Source organism: Centroberyx affinis, unplaced genomic scaffold (assembly GCF_046629955.1).
Source record: "Centroberyx affinis isolate AG114_WGS23_722 - 3 ecotype Tasmania unplaced genomic scaffold, CSIRO-AGI_Caff_v1 ptg004623l_1, whole genome shotgun sequence".
In the NCBI taxonomy this organism is placed as follows: Eukaryota; Metazoa; Chordata; class Actinopteri; order Beryciformes; family Berycidae; genus Centroberyx; species Centroberyx affinis.
The window spans coordinates 88,535-110,000 of NW_027282230.1; the positions used below are offsets into that span (position 1 = coordinate 88,535).

A 21,466-nucleotide genomic window follows, 5' to 3' on the forward strand; every position below is an offset into this window, starting at 1 on the left:
TGGCTGTCCCTGATGATTGACAGTGCCTGTAGAATCAATGACCTGAGCTTAACTCTGAATCAAAATGCTGCTGGCTCTCATTATAGCTGCTTATCCACCCCCTTCTTGTTCACTTATGCACGCGCACACACACACACACACACACCCACACACACACATACACACACACACTCAAACTGTTCAGAGATTGGACAAGAGCTAATGAGATGACAGGAGGCTAATCCTTAGAGCTAAAGGTAGCGTAATGGCACTCTCTCATGCACACACACACACACACACATACACACACGTTCACAGGAAAATATACATATTCAGTGGCACCATCTTCAGATGAGAGAGGGTCCAGTTACGAGGGAAGAGGTAGAGGAGGAAGCTGAAGAAAAGACAGAAACGAGTGTGTGCAAGGCTGTGAAAGAGGATGGAAAGGTGATCTTCTTAAGAAGTGAGAGAGTGAGCGAGAGAGGAAGAGCGGAAGGAATGAGGAGAGGAAGTCAAGACGCCATTTAGAAGTTCCTGCTCTCAGGCATGGAGGAGGACAAGACAGAACGCAGGGAGTGAACAGAAAGGTAAGAAGTTATACTTTTCTCTGACAGCATGGGTTTGTGTACAATGGACGGTCGTACTACTGTGGGATTGAGTGTTTATTCTTCCAGGAAAGACATGGAGAAGTTTAGGGCATGGCAGTGATTTAAGCCAAATATAGCCTACATGCATGTGTTTTTTACTACTCATAGTCGGGCACAAAAGTATAGATGATTTCAATAGATTTCAAATAGGTGTGTCAGTATTCATATGACTGTTTGAGTTTCTCATACCAAAGACTGGCATCATCTGCTTTTTACACACACAAACACACACACAGGAATGAAGTTAGGCACAGCACACACACTGACTCTGTTGGAGGACGCGGCAACAGCTAGTTAACTCTAAATTGATTTTTGGCCGCCTATTTTTATCCTCTGCTTTATCTCCTCTCATTCTCTCTCTCTCTTTTTCTCTATTGGCTCTCTCTCAGTGTCAAGCAAAGGCCAAATGCTCTCTTAAATCTGTCTTACTCAATCCACCTTTTGTCTAATAATCTAATAATCTGGACTGTGTAATCTGATTAGGCTAATCTGGGCATGCATGGGCATGTGTGTGTGTGTGGATGTGTACTGGCTGGGCTGTGGCTTGTGTAAGTGGGCGAGAGAGAAGAAAGAGAAAGAATAAATGTAGGATCAAGAACGATTCAACGATCAAAAACTTATTTTCCTTCTTTGCGTTTTAGTGTTGTTGCCATGGCGAGACCCGGGCGGCCCGCGTCTGAGCACTTGCAGTCAGGTGGCCGCCACGTCAGTTCCTCCAGTGGAGCAGGGATGGAGGAGGAAGATCAGGCGCCCATTTTCTCCCTCTCCAAGAGCTCCATGGATGTGCTCATGTCAGCGGGACCGCCATACAAGCGGGACCCGGCCTGGGCCAGAATGGACCTGAGACGCAGCTCCAGCACCAACACACACTCTGAGCAAAATGTGCTCACACTCCAGCAGCGGCACGCTCATATATTGCAACGCGGCAACCCACCAAACAGCCACCAGCCCACACTCGCAGCCCAACATCACGCGCACACACATGGCTCTCTCCCAGTCAGTGAGCGCTGGATCGCCAACGTGGAGCGCTGGAGTGTGTGCAGCGGGAGCACACACAGTGGCAGCAGCACTCCAGACACTGTTGTGTGGAGGGAGGGGACTGTGCGCCCCTGGAGTCTGACCCAGGACACCCTTGGCTCTAGTGCACCAGACTCTCCCATGTCCAAACTAGCATCCCCCGCTACCACACCCTCACCCTTCATCTCACCCCTGCACACACCCCCTTTGCCAGACCCGTTCTCGCCTTCGCCGCTAACATTACCGCCGAACACCCATCGACAGGAAGACGCACCCCTGCCACCATCACCCTTGCCGTCATACTCACCTGAACCCCTCCAGTTCACCAGTACAGATGGTGAGTGCTTCCTGGAAAAACATGCCCTTACCTTTCAGTTTCCTTCCCCAATCCCCTCCTGCATTAGTTTTAAGGAGGAAGGCGGATTTGAGAGTGTTTCACCAGAGCCTGGGTGCCTTGTTGATGCCGCCGGAGAAAGGCCGCCCAGCCTGACTTTCAGCCCTGGAGGCACACAGTCCCTGGGGGTTGGTGCAGGAAGCCCTGTGGATGTCCAAATGTTTATATCCCCATCACCCAACCCTCAGGCAGAGGGACGAGGATCAAGGGGAGGACCCTCTGTCTGCCATCTGGAGTTGCCATGGCAGCCAGGACAAAGCTGTCCAACTGGTTCCTGCCCTTGCCGAGGATGGAGATCACCCCTGGTCTCTTCCCTGAGCGACTCGCGGTTGGAGGATTGCTGCAGGTGCAACTCCAACCACTCATCACCCAGGGCTCCAAAAGGAAAGGTGTTCAGGGAGGAGGGGACCATGACGTTGGAGGAAGGGACGATGACGTCACAGTTGGACTTGGTTGATGCAGCGGTGCAGACGGCCTCTCCTAGTGGCTCCTGGTGGAACCTGAGGAGGAACATGTCCCACATGTCCTCCTCCTACATGGGCTCCCACTCCATCTTGGGCTCGCCGCCTGGGTCAAGGCTGAACCTGAGGTCCTCACTGGGGTCCAACTCCAACCTGGTGTCGCCTTCCTCCAGCATGTTCCCGCTAGACAGTGAAGAGGAGGATGGCCCGATGTACACGGTCAGCCCTCCTTCCTTGCACCCCCTGGTGAGGAGGAGGTCCTGTCTGAAGGTCGAGGGGGGGGAGAGGGGGAGGAATGAGCTGGGGAGGAGGAGCAGCATGAAGCAGGTGCAGTGGGATGAGGACGGGTTGACGTGGGACGTGTACGGAGCATCCCTGGACCCCGAGGAGCTGAGCACGGCCATACAGAAACATCTGGAACTCCAGAGCAGCAAGAGCAGAGACAGCCCCCGACCACCAAAACACAAGTCAAAGAAAAAGACTTCTAAAGCAGCAGAGACTCCTCTCATAGCAAACATAGTGAAGGTCGTGGTCCCAGAGCCCCCAGTGATGGTTGATATGGCAACTTCTATGGTGGAGAGTGAGAGTGAGGTGCGGCCGGAGGCAGAGGGGGAGAAGGAGTTGGAGAAAGAGGAAAGTAATAAGAGGGAAACGGCAGACGTTGTGTGTGTAAACAGCAAGGCAGAGGGAGATATAGAGAAAAAAGATGGTGAAGGAGAGGAAGAGGAAGTATATGGAGAGGAGGGTGCAAGACATCATAAGTCATCCGCCGGTGGGAGTGGACACAGCCAGAAGAAGAGTGTGATAAGGTCATGGAGGCCCGGGTGGTGTGGGGGCTCCAACAAAACCAACAACTGATCTGGGAGTCTTTCAGATCCACAGCTGATCAAGTACTCAGTTTTGCACTAATGGAACTCTGAATGAAGCTGAGAGAAACACTGGCAAAAGTTGTATCTATGTGGTTTTAAATATAAAAACCTGTTGTGGTCTTAACCTTATTTTTTTCACCTGAAGAATTTGGTAAATGGATAGATATGTGATGTTGGATCATTGGTTCTTCACCTCATTACGATCTGTTGTTTAGTGTTAGGTAGATACAAATACATCTTGTGAAGTTCAGGTGAAGATCAAGAGTTAAATTAATGAGACTACTACAAGGAGGTGATACAACAGTGATTAGCATAAATGTACAATAAACCCAAAGTTAAGTTTTGTGTGTCTGTTGCGTGTCTGTAAATGTTTCAACACCATGTTTCTGTTTAGGGGGATTATGGATGGATGCTTGCACATGAGGAAAACACAATGGAAAAGGATCCTAACAGAATTCATGCTGTAATACTTACACTATTCCAGATAATATTCCACGCAAAATCTAGATGACTGGCCTGACAGCCACATGTACAGAGCTCAAATATTTGCTTTGACAACAACCCATTGCAATTTCATGCGTATCTTGTTGCTCACTGTGCAGTCAACCCCTCCCCCCTCCCCCCTCTCCCTCACTGACTTACCAGACTCACTCTGCTCACTTGCTCACTCATTCACTGTGGAAAAACATACACAAAGTCCAGTAATGTGTAAACTTGGTGAACCATGGCGGTGGTATGACCATTCAGGCACTGCTGTTCAGATGAGCAGGCACATTCTCTCTCATTCACCGTAGTAAAAAGCTCCACTCACTAGTTGCTTCCACTGGAGTTATTGTTGTCATATTTCACCGGTTAGGAACAAACAACACAGATATGTGTGTGTGTGTGGGGGGGGTGGGGGTGCTCTCTCTTGCTTTTATCTATTCATTCATATCCTGGGATCTTACTTGAGGATGTTGATCTCTCTGTCTCTCTCATTCACCTTCTCATTCCTTCTCCTACTCCCAGCTTTGATTCTTACGTATGAATATTAATATAAACCATCTTCAGTCAGATGAATGTGCAGGTATCACACAGCTTTTCCACCTAGTCATGTTTGTACAGGAAGAAGTGAATGCAGTCAGATGGGGATCTGGGTTATCAGAGTTTAAGGTCATTCGCAGGTCACTATGTAATTTGCATAAGATGCCATGATACTGGATGAGGTGAATGTGACTCTGTGTGTGTACAATGCTGTATTGCCTTTGTCCTATGTACATGTTGTGGTGTATATGAGCAGTGAGCATATATGTATGTATGTGTATGTGAAAGTGCTGATGGGACTCCCCGAATCCACTATCTCAGTGGCAGTGGAAACCCATAGCTACAGGAGAACAATCCAGCGCTTGGCCTTTGTTGTGGCACCACCCATTGTCCCCGGAGGTGTGCTGTTGTGTGTGAGTGTGTGTAATGTGTACCTGTGTATGTACATCTGCGTGTGTTTGCTGCCTGGTATAAATAGCATGGGATGTGTGCCGGCCGGCGATTCTGAGGAAGACGATGGCTGTTCCAGGACCCCCTCCGCTCCTCCTGCCGCCACTACTGCTGCTGCTGCTGAGCCAGGCGGCCCTGCCTGCAGCTGCATACACACTGACCCCGGGACGCCAGCCACAGCACAAAGTCCTCCACCTGGGTGAGGGGAAATACACACTTGGAATATACGAGAAAACACGCCTCCAAACAGCAAGGATCCTAGAGACTACTGTTGAGAATTACTTTCCTTGCATCTTGACATTTTTGATTTGAATGTTTCCTCTGTGGTTGTTGGGACTGTATCTATTCTATGTGTGGTGTGCTCTCTCCTCCTAGACTGGCCTAAGGATTGTGGCATGGCCCACTACAAGCCCAACATGGTTGAGAGGATTGTGTCTGGGAACGAGGCCAGACCTCACTCCTGGCCATGGCAGGTCTCACTACAGGTATTTCTGTCTTTCAATTGAAGTGGCTCAGTATTCAGTGGATCAGTGGTTCTTAAAATGTTTGGTGCTTAGGGACACTTCAGCAACAAATTGAAAATCTATGGGACACCAAATTATTGATTGCTTGACCCTGGTATACTTGTGTCTGTACAAGAAGGTTTTAGACCACTATATAGCGTAAAGACAGCCCTTCTCAAAGTAAGGAATTACTTCCCTCTAACAGCAGATGGTGGAGAATGTTTGTTACTTATCACTTCAGACCTTAGGACAGCATTTGATGCAGATGATCATGCAATTTTAATTGACTGCCTTAAGCACTGGGTGGATATCTCTGGCTCAGCACCAAGGTTGCTTAGATTCTACCTCTCAAGTAGAACTTACTGTTATAATAGGTAATTCTTGTCTATTCTTGTCTGTGGGGTCCCTCAGGGCTCAATTATAGGCCCAATCCTGTTCTCCTTCTACATGCTCCCACTTCGCAACATTAGTCGTAAACATAATATCTTTTTCATTGCTACTGAGATGACACTCAGTCATAGCTTCTGTTGAAACCTAGTGACCCAAACTCCATAAACAATTTTAAAAACTGCTTGGGTGTCTCAGAACATTTTGCAACACAACTTTAACAGATCTGAAATAACATCCTAGCTCCAGACATCTTGTTCTAAAGGATCTTAGTATAATCTTTCCTCCAACACACAGCCAGTAGCCAGAAACTTAGTAGTGATTTTTGTCAATGACTTGACTTTTGAAGAACAGGTAAAGAGAGTAATTCAGTCTTGCTTTGTACAGTTGAGAAACATGACAAAAATCAAGTTGTTTAAATCCTCTGCAGATGGAAGGAAATGTTATCAATGCTTTTGACTCATCTCAAGACGACTGTAGCTCCTTAATTTCCTGCCTCAGTCAAAAATCACTTTTTAACTGGTGCCAAAAGAAAAGACCCTGTTAGACCAATTAGAATAGAATATAGAACCGATTTTAAGATTTTACTGATCATGTTTAAAGCATGACTAGATCTGGCCCCTACCTACATTACAGACCTTGTAGTCCCTTATGAGCTGGAAGTTGGAGTTGAAACCCACTGGACTATTTGATGAATAAAAGAGGGATCAGTTGATGAAATGATCATTATAGCAGTTCACTCAATAGACTCATAAATATGCCCTAGAGGCAGAGAGGCTGATCAAACACTGAAAGGCTGCTGGTTGGATATCCAGCACCAGCAGGTGCTGGATATCCAATCCAGCAGGTGCTGCAGGTGCTGTGCTAAGGTGTCCAGCAACACTGTCAGGGACACTGCAGAGACACTGCAGTTGGGGCAATCCCCAAGGGGCAATATCTATTTCTGGGAGAGATATAAGGTAGTGAAATAATCTTGAATAACTGTAATCATTGAGGAGGCTGTCTGATTGTTCTCTCTCCTAGGTTCGTCCCAGGGGCAGCAAACACTACATTCATGTCTGTGGAGGAACTCTCATCCACAAGAACTGGGTCCTTACTGCTGCTCACTGTTTCCAAAAGTAACCCACACAAACACACACAAAAACACACACAAAAACACACACAAAAAGACACATTGTTCAAACATCGGTTGTGATGATAATGTTAGCATAACATAGGCTGTTGCTACAAATAACAAAGAAACAAAAGAAACAAAAAAAAGATCATGATGCAAGGCTTTTCTTTAATTCCCTGTGTATTTGTCAGGGGTAAAGCCGAGGACGCTGGGAGCTGGAGGATTGTCCTGGGGAAGCACCAGCTGAAGCGTTCAGAGACACCAGAGAGGATTTTCCCAGTGAGGCGAATCTACCGCCATGAGCATTTCCGTTACCCCACGCACAGCGAGCTGGACTACGACATCGCCCTGGTGAAGGCTGCCACAGATATCGTCCCTTCCAACTTCATCCGCTACGCCTGCCTGCCGCGCAAGCAGATCAGCCTCAAACCAGGGCATTACTGCTGGGTCACTGGCTGGGGAGACACCCGGGGTGAGTGTGGGGTGGGGGACGGATGAGTGGGTGTTAGAAAGATGGGAGAAGGGGTGTGTGTGAAGACGCTGACTGTTGGGAGAAGGACTGAAGGAGAGGGGGCATAAGGATCATGGAAAGGGGAAGAAGCACTGGGAGAAGCAACAGAAATCCATAGGATACCACAACAGTTGTGTTATTTGAATGTTGTGCTTTAACACATTTCAGGTGGGAAGGAGAATGTTTCTCTGGCTGAGGCTCTGAATCAAGCACGTCTGCCTATCATTGACTTCAAGACCTGCCGGCAGAAGAAGTTCTGGGGCGACCGCGTCCGAGACTCCATGATCTGCGCTGGGTTCAGAGACACCGAGGGTCCACCCGCTGCATGCCAGGTAGGACCCACCTTGGCTGATAGCTTGAACATTGATTTCATGAATGAATGGATGGATGAATGACTGGACAGATGATGGAGACTGCATTAAACTGCATTAAAAATCTTGCGATGTACATTTTGCACCTTGGTCCTCGCTCACCGTCACTGTGATAACCCTCCTCTCCCTCCTGTCCCAGGGTGACTCCGGTGGTCCTCTGCTGTGCCAGCTGGGGCGGGACCGCTGGGAGGTGCACGGCGTGGTGAGCTTCGGTCCCATCGGCTGCACTGTGGAAAACAAGCCCAGCGTATTCACCCGCACCGCCGCCTACATCCCCTGGATCGAGGCAACACGCATCAGGGACTTCTTCCTGCACTGAGCACGACACCTCACCCAGTGCTGACAGCAAACATAAGCTCTGCTCTGTACTCTGTCACCTCTTGGATGTCTACATATTACTCCAAAGTGTTGATTTGTCTAAAAGTCTCACAGCCCCACTCATGAATGTTCCCCGGTTTCCTTTTGGATGACACCATTTCACCATTTCTGCATTATCCCTCACTGGTCTTGAGTGATAAATCCACACAAGTGTGTGAATACATGTTCCTAATGTGACATAATTGTGTTCTAACAATATGTACACTATATATTACAAAATATACTATGTACTACTCTGGTTTAGAATAGTATAGAATTGTACCAGAGTACTACACAGTATACAGCTACTCTGACATAAAGTTGACCATCCTCTCTTTCAAGAGTAGACTTTCAAAACACTATTCCAGACCATCTAGTTTACACCTATATTCTACACTTGTGCAATAAAATTGGTTAAAAGCAAAATCCTATTGAATTTTTCCCATTTTTTTTTTATTTTTAATTTATGGAGTTTGATGGGGACAAAAATACAGCACACACTTCCAGTACAGTTTTACAGTAATGTTCACACCGGCCGAGCTTCCAACTCGCACAGGAAAATAGTACCCACTGTAGATACGTTGCAATAAATACATTACAATAGTATAACTGACTGTAAGGCCTTGGTGTGTGTTGGTGAGTCTCTGGGTGAATGTTTCCTTGCTCTTGCAGTCCAAGGTCAGGAGACGACAGAGGAACGAGGACTGACGGGTTCTAGTGGCTCACACTGACTGAGGGACTCCAGTGTGATTCAGCTGGTGAACCACACACACCAGATGTCACAAGTCATCTTACAAATTGATATTGGCTCATTTAACCCAAACTTTATGGGTTAATGTCAGCGATGTGACATCATTCATTTTAATACCAGTATTAGAGGAGCCTAATAAGTGTCCCAGGTAACTTTACATTTGCTCTTAATACAATAATATACTAAAAGACATTCTACAAAACATCCCCACCCTGCCAAATGAACATGTTAAATATCAGATCAGTGATGGGAATACCCCAGAGGGTAAAGACGAAGGAAGAGAGGGCCTAGATGTGGAATTCCAAGTCAAATTCAGTTCATATTTTCACAACTTCATTTTCATTTCTCCTGCATCCCAGAATGCTCCTCACCGAGGGGAAGTGGACAGCGTGGCTATGGAGGGGCCAGGGATCTGGGACGAAATCACACTCCTGGAAAGTACACGGCATTTGACCAGAGTCTAATTCCTCTTAGTGCTGTGGTTAAACGCTGTGCACTTGGTCACACAGGCAGAGGGACATCTGGAGATATTTGGCCCTATTGTTGGAGCTGATGGGTGGGAAACTTTAGTACAGCCTGGAGGATGAGGAAGAGCCAGTGAGGTGGTCCCAGTTGTTGTAGAGAGCGTAAGCGCTGGACATGGCTAAACCGACCAGGCCTCCACGGGCCACACCCTTTAGGCCACCTGGGAACACACAAGAGCAAGAAAATGTAAATAATGATAAAGCTGTGTGTGCGCTCAGACGTATTTCCAAGAGATTAGATAAACATATACCACAGCCTCTAAACTTAAGCACCAGATGGGTGGGGCTTAACACACCAATTTAGATAGTGTCAGTTACATTGTTTTGACTTTCAGGTACTTTCCTATGATTATCCCAAAATTCAGGCACGTATTGTAATTTGTGGGAAACCATGCCCACAGGATACCTAAGTAGGACAAGATAAATCATAAAAAAGTATTTGCAAATACTGTTAAGCCGAGGTCAGTAACACATGGGGGAACATTATACATAAAATGAACACACATTGACATGTTAAGAGAAAAGACACCTACTGGTTGATTTGAACAGCATCCCAGTGAGCGTCCCAGCAGCCACTGTGTTGATGTCATCCTCTGCTCCTCTGGCCTTCTCTATCACCACGCCAAAAATACTGTATAACAACGCTGCATTGGCAAAGAAACATGCACATGGTTTCATCAAAGACAGAAAAAATATGTCAGTGTTACACAACAGTCAAGTCACAGTCACCTTCATAATTTCAAAAGGAAACTGAATCAATATGCCTAACATAAAAAGCATAAATGCATTTCAATAGCATAATTTTTTAAATAAGAACCATTTCACATGCTGCTGCGTGTTGGTTAATATGCTTAATTCCATTATGAGTACATATTATATTTAGTTACACTATGATGGAGAGAGTCTGAGTGCTTACCAACAGAACCCAGTGTGTTGGCCCATGAAGCACCCTGCCTCGTCACCATGTTCAGAATCCTGGAGAGAGTGAGGAGGCGTTTAGAGGAGACGGAAAATCATCTAGCTTGAAATACTTATTAATGAAGGACTCTACACAGACTTCATACTCACTGTACGTTACGAGGTTTGGACCATGCCATTTCTCTGGTCTCCTTTAGGCCCATCCTAAAACCATTTAATGTGCCAAATGCAGCTCCTGCAGTCAAAACAAAGAGGGAGAAGGCTAGGTGAGAGACATTCTTAATTAAATTAACTTGAAGTCAATTATTCATAACTGGGAAATTGAATTAAGTGCAGCCATTCCAGTTCAGTTTTTTGTTTTTCCCCAGGTATTTTGGACATACAACTCCCATTTCTTTCTATAGTTTTCCCAATTTTAGTGTTCCTGATCACATCTTGGAACCTGGTTAAGTGAATTATATATGCATCAATTCACAGAAACACTGACTTGAAGAAGGGTGTGTAACATATGGAGTTGTAGGTGTTGATTGTCTCTCACCTGTGATGCAGCAGCCTCCAATAGTGAAGAAAGCCAGTTCAAACCTCCCTCTGGTCTTATTGGCTCCTGTGGGCAGAATGAACTCATCTGTGTCCTAGAACACAACATACAAGACCGTTACAACAGGGAAAAACATTGAATAAAGGATTTTTAGGTCTTCATTGTCGTCTTGAATCAACCATGGCTTACCTGTACCAGGTAGCGAGGGTCGACATTGAGGTATGGTGAAAGAGGGCTCATTCCAGTCACTGCAATGACATTACAACACAGATGTCAGCCAACCAAATAGCAAACCAGGAGCTGTATATTTAGACAGTTATGTTTCCAGGAAATGCACGTGTATTGTTACAGAAACAGCAAACCATGACACTGGCTGACAGCACAAAATGTACCATTATCAGTAGCTTTTAAGCTAGCTGAGTGCAACGAGGAAAATTGAAGCAATGAAGCAATGTAACGTCAGCTTCATATCACTTACAAGGTACACCGGCAAGCTCTGTGTTGGAGTACTCAGGCGCATTGCCTCCAAACAGATTCCCGAGACCTGCCTTGATTCCTCCCGACCCCGCTGCGTTGTTATCCATGGCTGGAAGAGGTCCGAGGATTCACCTGGCGAAAATTTGGAGGAGCCGGAGCAGCTAGCTTAGCCGACCTGGCTAACGTTAGCAAACTAGCTAACTATGTCGAAATACCGACCGTTGGAAAAATCCCCAACAAAATGTATCGAAGACGAGCTACCGGATACACCGCCGGCAATAGATCTTATCCTGTCAGTGTTTATTTTGTCTCCTGAGTCTGATTTTGAAATGAAAATATCAGCTTCTCTTTACAGACGCCTGAGCTCGCCTTTCCATCACGCCTCTGACCTCCAGCAACACGCTCTGCCGTAAAGCGACGGACGCCGAGCAACAATTACGTAAACAAATGTAATCACGTCAAGTGGAAAAACTGACAATACCATTATAAACATCGCCTTAAGTTCACGAGGTTAAGACCTCTTTACAAATAATAACCGATGCGTCAAATGCATACAACGGCCGGCTTGATGTTAATAAGTCCAACTATTTTGCGACACCTCAAGCCTTCGCCCACAGATCTAGGGTCTGTTTTTTTTTTACGCAAGGACAAATGCTACGTAGCTGGCAGCAAAATAGAAAACTGACTGCAGACAAACGGCAGTGGCGTATGTTTGCTGATGAGGTGGACTTCCTGCTGTGTACACTGGGTGGCAGCAGAGAGCCGGCAGAGGAGGACCAGGAGGGTAAGGAAGGGTCAAACTTATTAGTGGTACTCCTCCTCAGTCTTCATCCTAAATAGGCCTGATTTAATTGACTGATTTAGTTAGATTTATTTCCAGTCACGAGAGATAGAAGTGGACTTTGCATGATGTTATTTGCATTACTCGAATACCATGCCGGGTTAAAGTAGAGCTGTTTAGAAAACTGAATGACTAAAATACCAAATAACTGCCATATGACACCTGTCGGGCTATAAGTGCAGGGTTTCCCACCTTACAAGCCTACAGGATACCCAGGATGCAACAGTGAGTGCAAGCTGAGACCACACACGCGCGCACACACACACACATGCATGCTCATGCACATGCGCGTATACGCTCAGCCTGGCCATCTGCTGCTGGTCAAAGGGACAGAGGCAGTGAAGGAATTTAGTGTGTTGAAATTCACAAATAACAGAGCATCTTATTTGGATTCAGCCATTGTATGTGTGTATTCAGAAGGGGCCAAGTGGAGCGATGAAGTTTGCCATTGTTGCCCAGTGGGTGTTTTCAGACTCTCTGGCATGATCTGTGAGTTAGTGTTCTCTGTATTACTGCCCAGTGTGCCCACTGTCTTCCCACAATGCCCCATTCAGCCTCAGGCCTCTCTCTCTCTCTCTCTCTCTCTCTCTCTCTCTCGCACTCTCTCTCCCTCTCCCTCTTTCTCTCTCTCTCTCTCTATCTCTCTCTCTCTGACACACACAGACAAAGCTGTCACCCATTTTGCTCCTCCAGCTAATCACCATCGGGCCACAAACAAAATTACGATTGCGGGATATAATAGCCATGATGTCATGTTTGTTATCATCATCGTCTTCTTCATCATCTTCTTTTCTCTCTCTCTCCCCCCCCCCTCTCTCTCCCCCTCTCTCTCTCTCTCTCTCTCTCTCTCTCTCTCTCTCTCTCTGAGCTCCCAAACACAAAAGACAGAGAGGCCACGACAGGACCCCAGTGTATGCTGGTTGTCAAGGAGACAAGGAGACAGTGTTGGGTCTTTAAACGGCCTCAGAGGGGTGTGTGGAGTTAGGGGGAGTTGGCCTTATTTACATGGGAAGAGGACAAGGGGAGAGTGGGAGAGAAAGAGAGAGAGAGAGGGGGAGAGAGGGAGAGAGAGAGGGGTTGAAATACAACTTTTGAGTCGTTCCCCGCAGCTTAGGAGTTCCATGCAATTTAGCTAAAATCATTCTGCTGGTCGGTCATCAAATATTTACCAAGCAGAGGACATCTGGAGCTGTTCATTATGTGGAGAATGTGGTAGATACATAGCGATGTAAATCAACCTGTCCTTTCCTCACTTTCTCTTTCTCCCACCCACCCTGCACTTTCTCTTTCTCTCTCTTTCTCACACACACACACACACACACACACACCCATACACACGCACGCACAAACACACACTTTGATTGTAAGTGCTGGGAGCTTTGGGCCCCAGTGTTGGCGATGGCAAGAGGAGGCTGCAGAATACATTACCAGATGCTTGAGGAGTGTTTCATGCTGGACTGGGAGAAGCACCGTGAAAAGTAGAGCAACAACAGGAAAAACAGACACAAGAGTACACACCCACCCAGACACACACACACACGCATACTTTTTTCCTCTCTCTCTGTGCTATCTCAGACTACTCTCCAGCCATCAGAAAGAAATGTCAATACTTCCACCCTCCTGCCTCCTGTCCAATGGCTTGTCAGCAGCAGTCGGATAACGTCCTTTCTCACTCTGCGCGCGGGGTTACGGGGTTACGACCGGAGAGGACAGCGGGCTCAACTCCAAGCCTGAAGTTCAATATCAGCCCCAGCTCCACAATGAGAGCAGGAAGGGCAGGGAGAGGACGAATGAGCCACCCACTGCTACATTCACCACGGAAAACCCCATGTTACGTTTTTTTTGTTAAACTTCCAATGTGAGCGCTGGTATAAAGGAATGCCCCATTTGCATTATTTTTAAGTGTCAGTGCGGCTCCTATCACCCGCGCAGGCCCAGGGGTCATTTTAATAACAGTCTATATGTTTTGATTTGAACACCCTCGGAGAGAGAAATGGGTGAAATTAAAACAGAGGTTGCATGTCGTTGGTGCGTGACACGTGCAGGTCCTTAGCTGCGGGCTCCGAGAGATACTACACTTCAGGGAGAGACCGTGATCCTGTGATATTTACTCTGCAGATGTTTGAGGGCGAGCTTGCACAATCGATTTCCCCTCAATTCCCCAGCCGTCCAGCGCTCCTAACCTGAAACCCCCTTTTCACCCGTACAGCTGCGTGCCTCTAGGAAACCATGGTGAGCCAGGGGGTGTTTTGTTCTCTCTCATTACACACATCTCTGTACCGCTACACATAAATAGCAGAGAGAGAGAGAGAGAAAGCAAACAGGGAAGACAAAAACACAGAAAGGAGAAGTGAGAGGAAACATGTTATGGCTGTGTTGCCTGCATTTAGTGTGAAGTATCTTGTGTATTACTGTAGTCAACGGGTGACTCATACCACACTGAGAGAGTTTTCCTCCAGTATCTAAGGAGTGTCTGAAGATTAGTATGCAGAAAGGAAGCTGACTTGCATAATTAAGTGCTACAGAGAAAAAGCAACAAAGTTTGTTAGTTTTACAACTATGAGTTTAATAGTGTGCTAAATTGCCTTCCAGTACAAAGAGTTATTCCTACTCAGAATACTTAAAAAGTTAAAGTTCATTGTTCAACACATATCTTGTTTTTTTTTATTCTTAGACACACATGTTGCATCTTAAAAGAATCCAAAGCAGAGACAGATATCATTAAAGTGGTTAATAATCACAGAAGTGGTGACAGTTAGTAGCCTATACTTGGCACTGAAGAGTAGATTAATGTTGTACTACACTGTTAATTGTCACACTTATATACAGAAGGCACAGAAGGGAAGCAACACTGATCTCAAAGGCTCAAAGTTAATACAGAGAACATCAGAAACTCCAGTATATCAGGACATTGAGAATGCAATGTTACAAGATTACTAATGAACGTCACAATGGTTGATAACATGAAGGATACAGAATAGTTATATTCATCAAATTATTCTCCGTAATAAGGCATAATGTTCTTATCTGAAAAGGTCATTTAATGTTATTTTCACGTACAAAATAGAATATAAAAATACATTATAAACTTGTTACAGATGTTATGAATATGACTCTATGATTTTTCATAAAAGGCATCAGTTGGTTTGTGTGCACTTGAAGGAACGGTGGATCTCTCGTACAAAAGTAACACACCCACCAGATTGTATGTGTTCTCAAAAAGTGGATACACATGCAAATATATGTACGGACAAATCTGTCTGCATAAACAAAACAACAAAATAATCAACCAAACATAAAGAACTAAAATATAACACTGTTCTGATGAGGCCTCCCGTCCTCGCATAAACATATCAGACGCTGTAACTGGAGCTCAATGAAACCTACCGATATGGCAGCTGCTGAAATACTGCAACACACTTCCAATTCAGTTGAGCCACTTTTTTGGCACTATGCTATGAATTGAGAAGAGTTATGTATGTAAAGCCATATAATGTAGATGTCAGTTAGGCTGCAACACATTTCATTCTGACCTGATTTATCTGCATTAAAACCTAATGGCATTATCTCTGTCATGCTGGGCATGAAGCCATAATGTAGTTAAACATATTTAGGTGTAACATCGTTCCGTCGCTCTCAATAAATAAAGGCACTGTTGTTCAAGCTCATACAATACTGTAGTGCGATAAAGGCAAAGGCATCGTTGTGGAAGTCCTCTACATTTAGACAAAAGGAGTGCAATCTTCCCTCTGTGTGGGTGTGTGCGTATCTGTAAGTGAGCACAGGCGTGGCATGTATATATGTCGACTCACTGTTGTGCAGAAAGGCAGAGTTAAGTCTTTTTTTTAAGTCTAATCCAGGAGAGGAAGCATGGTAAACATGAGAGGGTTACATGCCTGCATCTGTGTAGCAGTGATGCTTTACCTACTTAGAAACTCTCAAAGGGATTTGGGATTTCAGTTGTTATTTTTCCTTATTGAGCGCTTGCCACATTACAGTGAAAAAGGTTCTGCGCTGGCATTTCAGTTAACCGAACAGCGGCTTGTTAGCATTCCTCATTCAAACTAGTGGATACTGATGGCTGCAAGCCATGTTTGGAGGTAGCTGAAGCACAAATGTAGAAACTTTTCCCACAGTGTGTGACAAGTGACTGATGAAGAAAAATAATTAAATACAAAATATCAAAATATCCCTTTAAGTTTAGTGTTCATGGAGGGTCAATGCGCTGGATAAGTACAATTATCATCAGTATAGTTACCATGCTATTAATGTAGTCATTATTATTGCATCACATGGACTGAGGGCAGCGGGGTGCAGATCAGGGGCTGGAGCTGGGCCATCAGAGCAGGCAGCTCAGAGAGACAGGACAGTTTGGCACAGCCGGGGGTTTGGGAGAGGTCACCAGGGAAGTCAACTGGTTATGAACGACAACGCCTAAGAGTGGATTGGGATTTTGACTGTGGGATGGAAAATGAAAGATTTCTAGAGTGATAGTTTGGCTTTGGACTTTTGGAAGGAAGGCACGTTTGGTTAGGACTTGGTGATGGGCGGGTCCTGTGAGGTTTATTCCCATGATCGCTGTCCTCTGGTTGGCTGGTTAGACAGAAGCAGCCAGGTTGTTCCCAATGTGCTGGTCTCTGGTTGGCTGAGCTGGGGGAGTGGCGGGGCCTTGGGCCAATGAACACGCCAGCGGGCAGAGATGGGTGGGTCATCAGTGGGCGGAAAGGTCAGAAGGTCAAGGGTCATGGGTTAGTTGCCGTGGCAGCTAGAGTTAGACAGACAGACAGAGACGGACAGACGTGGAAAAAACGAAGGAAACAAAAAGGGGACATAAAGGGGGACATAAAAAGAAAAAAAGATAGAAGAGAGATTAGTGTCAGCTAGTGGCGTCAGGATGACAACAAGGCAGATCTAGTGCAGTCACATAGTGAGAGGGGCACTACGTCTTCACCTTCATGAGCGCTGCATAACCATTCAGAAAGACTTACATCAGCCGCAGAGGGTTGACATAAGGAATGGCTAGTTAGAGATGCTCATGTGTGCTTATGAAGGTGTTTGCAAGGTTAAGTTTTGGGAGATACCCCTCCCATGGTGTGACTGCTGCTACAGTGATACTACTCATGCTAGCTGGGCTACGCCTAGCACAGACAGACAGTGAAACCATGGACAGAGAAGGAGACAGCATGGTTTCATGTGGGTGAGAGAGTGACCTTTATCTCTAAAGAAGGTGTCTGGGCCTCAGGAATGCTTTGACTTACTGACAATTAGAGCCGTTGTTTAGCAGCAGTCGTAAGATCTTGATGATTAACTGTTGTGATTAAGTAAAGGTTTATTGATTATGATTTGATCCGTCTGCTATGAAGTATTAGAGCAGCACCTAGTGACTACAGTAAGCAAAGAGGCCCCTTGTAAGAGACAGCGATGAGAGGTTAAGAGATGGTGATTTTAGAGGGAATTAAGAAATCAATTATCAAATAGACATTTTCTAACTACAATAATTTAGAGGCTTTGTTTGTTTTTGGAGATTTTTTTTTCAATAATCAACTTTATTGCCTTTTAGTGTTTTTTGTCCATTGTGTACAACAAGAGCACCACTGCTCACACACACATATTGTAGCTAGCTAGTCCATTTCTATTGCATAAAACAGTCACGAGGCCAGTGAAATGAGAGGGTCACCTCATTTTAAATACAGATAGCAAAATACTGCCTTCACTGCCACCCTCACTGTGACTAAACAGTAACAGCTACACACTTTGAAAAAGGTTTGAAGTTTACAAGGATACATGGAGACACTTCACCTATAAAAAGCATACTGTAAAAACAAAAACAAAAATTTGAAAACTAAAAAAAAACTTTAAAAAAAAACTAAAAATACTACAAGTATTTCCAAGCAATCTTGTTTCATAAGCTTCAAAAAAGCACTTAAAATCTGTAAAATCCCTATATACAAATTTATTTTGCAGCTAAATACATGGCAACAGCACCACTCTGGCTAAGAAATATATGAAAGATGTAAACAGCCCCATTGATAAAGTCCAGTGGGCAACTGATAAGACCACAAACAACAGTATATCATACAAAAGAGCTTGTAACACAGACTTCAGTAGTCATCACACGCTGTGTTTTAGTAGTAAAAACCAAATATCATATCGCACTCTAATTGAATGACCCTCATAAAAAGACAATCACTGTAAAGTGTCATATAGTCATTGGGCACAACACAGTAATTAATTAATAAAAAAAAACAGTTTGCGGAAATCTAACTGTTGGAATGCTAAGTTGGGTATAAATAAAACTGCTTATTTGTCGGTCAAAAAGTAGTAGTGAAGAGATAAACAACAACAAGAAACTTCTGACAGAGAGGACTCCAAATCTAGAGTCACAAGGACTGAAGTCACATGAATGGAGCGGTCCATTCTAATTGAGAGGGTCCCGGCCTACAAGCCTTCCAGTTTATCTGACAGGGGGGCGAAGATAACCGCCGCAGCTGTCACCCCTGACATGGTTTCTCCCATTCTGCTCACTTATTTCACTTTCACTGAGGCAAATACTGCTTCACAGTTTACATCCTAACTGGTTCAGTGTGTGACCTTTTTGCTGATATTGTTATTTCTTTTTAGGCATGCCATATTATACACACATGTAAACTGACATTGGTCCATTGGTCCATTGGTCCGCACACACACACACACACACAGAAACGCACATACACACACATACAGAGTGGCTGGTGAGCTAACTAACCTCTGTCTGTGGTCACTACCCTTTGGTAAGGATGGATTCTCATGTCGTGGCGTCGTACCTTAGTGGTCATGGCACCTGCTAACAGCGCAATGACATCGCCAAAACAGAACACAGCAGGTTACTCATCAGAGAGACATCAAACAGTCCACCCATGGCACCAACATCAGTGAAACCAGGCATTTACAAAGTGTTTAAGGTTAAGGGTGAAAATAAGGAAAGCGTCACATTCCTAAGAGACGGAATTTATCGTCGTTTTGTGGTCTATAATACTCCTCTTATTTTTATCCCCGAAAAGTAAACAGTCCAAACCACTAATTTCTCGCTAAGGTTGACTAGTAGATTCAACCTTGGCTGTAGTCAAGGTCACTCTATAGCTCTCCGCTCCAAATAAGTTTTAACACACACTAAATCACAAACAGCTGCGCTAAAATGTCTAAAACGTGTTCACTAAAATGTGTTAAAATTACAAGCTGAAGCTGGGCTATTAAAAAATGTTAAATAGGTTATGCTATCACACCACAACACTAGTCGGCAAGTCTGCTAATACAGAGAAGAGATCAACAGAGTCATGAGTGAAGTCACTACAGTATGACTGTCAAAGAATCTGTCATCCTAAGTGTAAGCAAACTTTGTGTGTTTGCTGTGTAGGGCACATGTGTAGGGGTCTGCGAGCCAGTCCATGTGTGTGCTAGGAGGGGTTGCTATCGTTTAGCCTTTGGTTGGGAAAGCCATACCTGCAAAACAAAGAGAGAAGGTGCAATTAGCACAGCAGGGAGCTTTAACATGCGTCTTATGGACCTTATTCACACAGCAGCCATTTTGAACAACATTAAAATATATATCAAAGTAGCATTACTTAAACACATAAGTGAGATGTGTTTAAGTAAAATACAGATAAACCTACCAGTTACCAAATTAGTTAGCAATCTCAAGAACAACAACCACAACCTTTTGTATTTAGAGAGAAAGTGAGTTAGCTTACTAGCTAGTTAGTAAGCTACTAGCTAGCTACCTGGACTAGACTCTGGTAGCTAGCGATAATGAACTAAATATATTAAAATGTAAAAACATATCACTCTGGATTTTTGAGCTCCATTTGTTTCAGATATGTTTTTCAGTGGGAAATCTGTGAAATGATAAATGTTTGTATGATGTATACAACAGTACAAGGACAGAGCGAGCTGGACTTGCTCTTCCAAGTATAGTTTCCCACCCCAAGTATTCAAAATGGCCGCCATGTGAATAAGGTCAATATGCTGCGGTGTAGATGAACAAATTGGATGTATTTACCTAATACTCCAGTTGAGTCAATGGGGTATTCCATTATGGAGGGCGTGAGTGTGTAGGGATAATCGTAGGGCGCGTAGATGATTCCGGATTCTGGCGCTTGCTGCACCAACGCTGGGTGAGGACTGGCTCCCGGCATGAGGGCGGAGCTCTGGATCTGACGAATCAGGGGCATGAGGGTTGGCGTGGTGATGGGGGTGGGATTCCGCAGGGCAGGAGGCAGGACGGGTGACGGGCCTGTGATGATTCGGGGTGCCTGAGGGGATGCTAGAGGGAAGGCCAGGGTGGCTGTACATGCACACACAAACACAAGCACACACACAAATATGCACACACCCACACGCATGTACACACAAAGCACACACAATAGACAGGGAAGAAGAGGAGAGGACAAAAAGCACACAGACAGTCTATTTAACAGGAGAAACAGAGGCATTGTTCATATATAGAGTAGACTGCTGTACCAAGAACCTTGACCCTTCCTTTGTCAACCCCCCCCCCCGCACACACCCACAAGATATCTATGATGTCATCCTTACGTGTCTTGATATTGGCGTCTCTGTAGGTTCCATTGAGAATGGCCAGCTCCATCAACTGCATCTTCTTCAGACTGTCCTCCCCCTCAGCCTGCACACACACACACACACACACACACACACACACACACACACACACACACAAGCACAGCAAGACAATCAGCTTCCTTAGCGAGGCCCTCAACTCCATCAACATTCACCCATTTGACATGCAAATTAACGAAGTTTTGAGAGACTTATTGTTGCTGTTTGGTCAAAAAGTCAGTGTGAAGTATTTGAATATATTCTAAAACTAATTATGCTCTTAGTGCAATTGAAATGGGGTTTTTTTCTTGAAAGAGTAGGAGGTGAAATGACTGCTTTCACTGTTGTTGTGCTGAATTTTCAGATTAATTCTTCCATTGTCTGAAATGGAGCTGACCAGACCTTGAACACAAGTCACCACCACACAGGACATATTCAGTGTCAAACGCGTTAGCTTAAGCTCGGGTTGCAGTTCTGTGAACAGCTTGACTGATTTACAGTTGGACAGCAAGGTCAGCAAGGTTAAACTAATAGATATCATTAACCTGAACCTACATGCATGCATGCACACAGAATCAGACACAGAGATGCACACACACACATACACACACACACTGAGACTAACAGGTGTTGTGTTCCTGACGGCCTAGACACCTCCTCCCCCTTTAACCTTTGGGGTTGGCTGATACTGTGCTGTGATTGGAGTGGAGAGTGACGGCCGGTTGCTGCCACAGACATTCCT

The 21,466-nt window shown here is 45.1% G+C and overlaps 3 protein-coding genes across 7 annotated transcripts in view; 1 reads left to right on the forward strand and 2 right to left on the reverse strand.

Annotated features, from left to right (window-relative positions):
• Window positions 1-4,906: 4,906 nt before the first annotated feature.
• LOC139665586 (elastase-1) lies at window positions 4,907-8,045 on the forward strand. The gene is made up of 6 exons (XM_071544650.1): window positions 4,907-5,039; window positions 5,216-5,325; window positions 6,754-6,848; window positions 7,036-7,316; window positions 7,524-7,687; window positions 7,866-8,045. Exons 1-6 carry the CDS (start codon window positions 4,907-4,909, stop codon window positions 8,043-8,045), a joined length of 963 nt encoding a protein of 320 aa, XP_071400751.1.
• Window positions 8,046-8,514: 469 nt separating this feature from the next.
• On the reverse strand, window positions 8,515-11,705 carry timm23a (translocase of inner mitochondrial membrane 23 homolog a (yeast)). The gene is made up of 7 exons (XM_071544628.1): window positions 11,293-11,705; window positions 11,004-11,062; window positions 10,815-10,908; window positions 10,427-10,511; window positions 10,275-10,333; window positions 9,892-10,002; window positions 8,515-9,519 (listed from the first exon to the last, which is right to left on the reverse strand). The coding sequence occupies exons 1-7, from the start codon at window positions 11,396-11,398 to the stop codon at window positions 9,401-9,403; spliced, it is 633 nt and encodes a 210-aa protein (XP_071400729.1). The 5' UTR covers window positions 11,399-11,705; the 3' UTR covers window positions 8,515-9,400.
• A 3,024-nt stretch (window positions 11,706-14,729) lies between these two features.
• Window positions 14,730-21,466, reverse strand: part of qki2 (QKI, KH domain containing, RNA binding 2) — a 14,321-nt gene continuing 7,584 nt past the window's right edge. The window contains exons 5-8 of one of the 5 annotated variants that reach the window (XM_071544625.1): window positions 20,704-20,791; window positions 20,168-20,452; window positions 18,878-18,952; window positions 14,730-16,897 (exon numbers count right to left, since the gene is read on the reverse strand). In XM_071544625.1, coding sequence (XP_071400726.1) covers window positions 16,875-16,897; window positions 18,878-18,952; window positions 20,168-20,452; window positions 20,704-20,791 — 471 coding nt within the window. In that variant the 3' untranslated portion in view covers window positions 14,730-16,874. Of the gene's footprint in view, window positions 16,898-17,689; window positions 19,612-20,167; window positions 20,453-20,703; window positions 20,792-21,466 lie in introns of those variants that run through there. The other 4 variants (XM_071544624.1, XR_011696878.1, XM_071544626.1 and 1 more) reach the window with 4 other exon arrangements.

Coding starts and splice junctions, on each gene's coding strand:
- LOC139665586 (XM_071544650.1), top strand. CDS start 4,907: ATGGCTGTTCCAGGACCCCCTCCGCTCCTCCTGCCGCCACTACTGCTG. Junction 6,849..7,035: donor GCTGCTCACTGTTTCCAAAA/GTAACCCACACA, acceptor TGTATTTGTCAG/GGGTAAAGCCGAGGACGCTG. Junction 7,317..7,523: donor TGGCTGGGGAGACACCCGGG/GTGAGTGTGGGG, acceptor AACACATTTCAG/GTGGGAAGGAGAATGTTTCT.
- timm23a (XM_071544628.1), bottom strand. CDS start 11,398: ATGGATAACAACGCAGCGGGGTCGGGAGGAATCAAGGCAGGTCTCGGG. Junction 10,512..10,814: donor TGGAGGCTGCTGCATCACAG/GTGAGAGACAAT, acceptor TTTTGACTGCAG/GAGCTGCATTTGGCACATTA. Junction 10,003..10,274: donor CAACACACTGGGTTCTGTTG/GTAAGCACTCAG, acceptor TTGCCAATGCAG/CGTTGTTATACAGTATTTTT.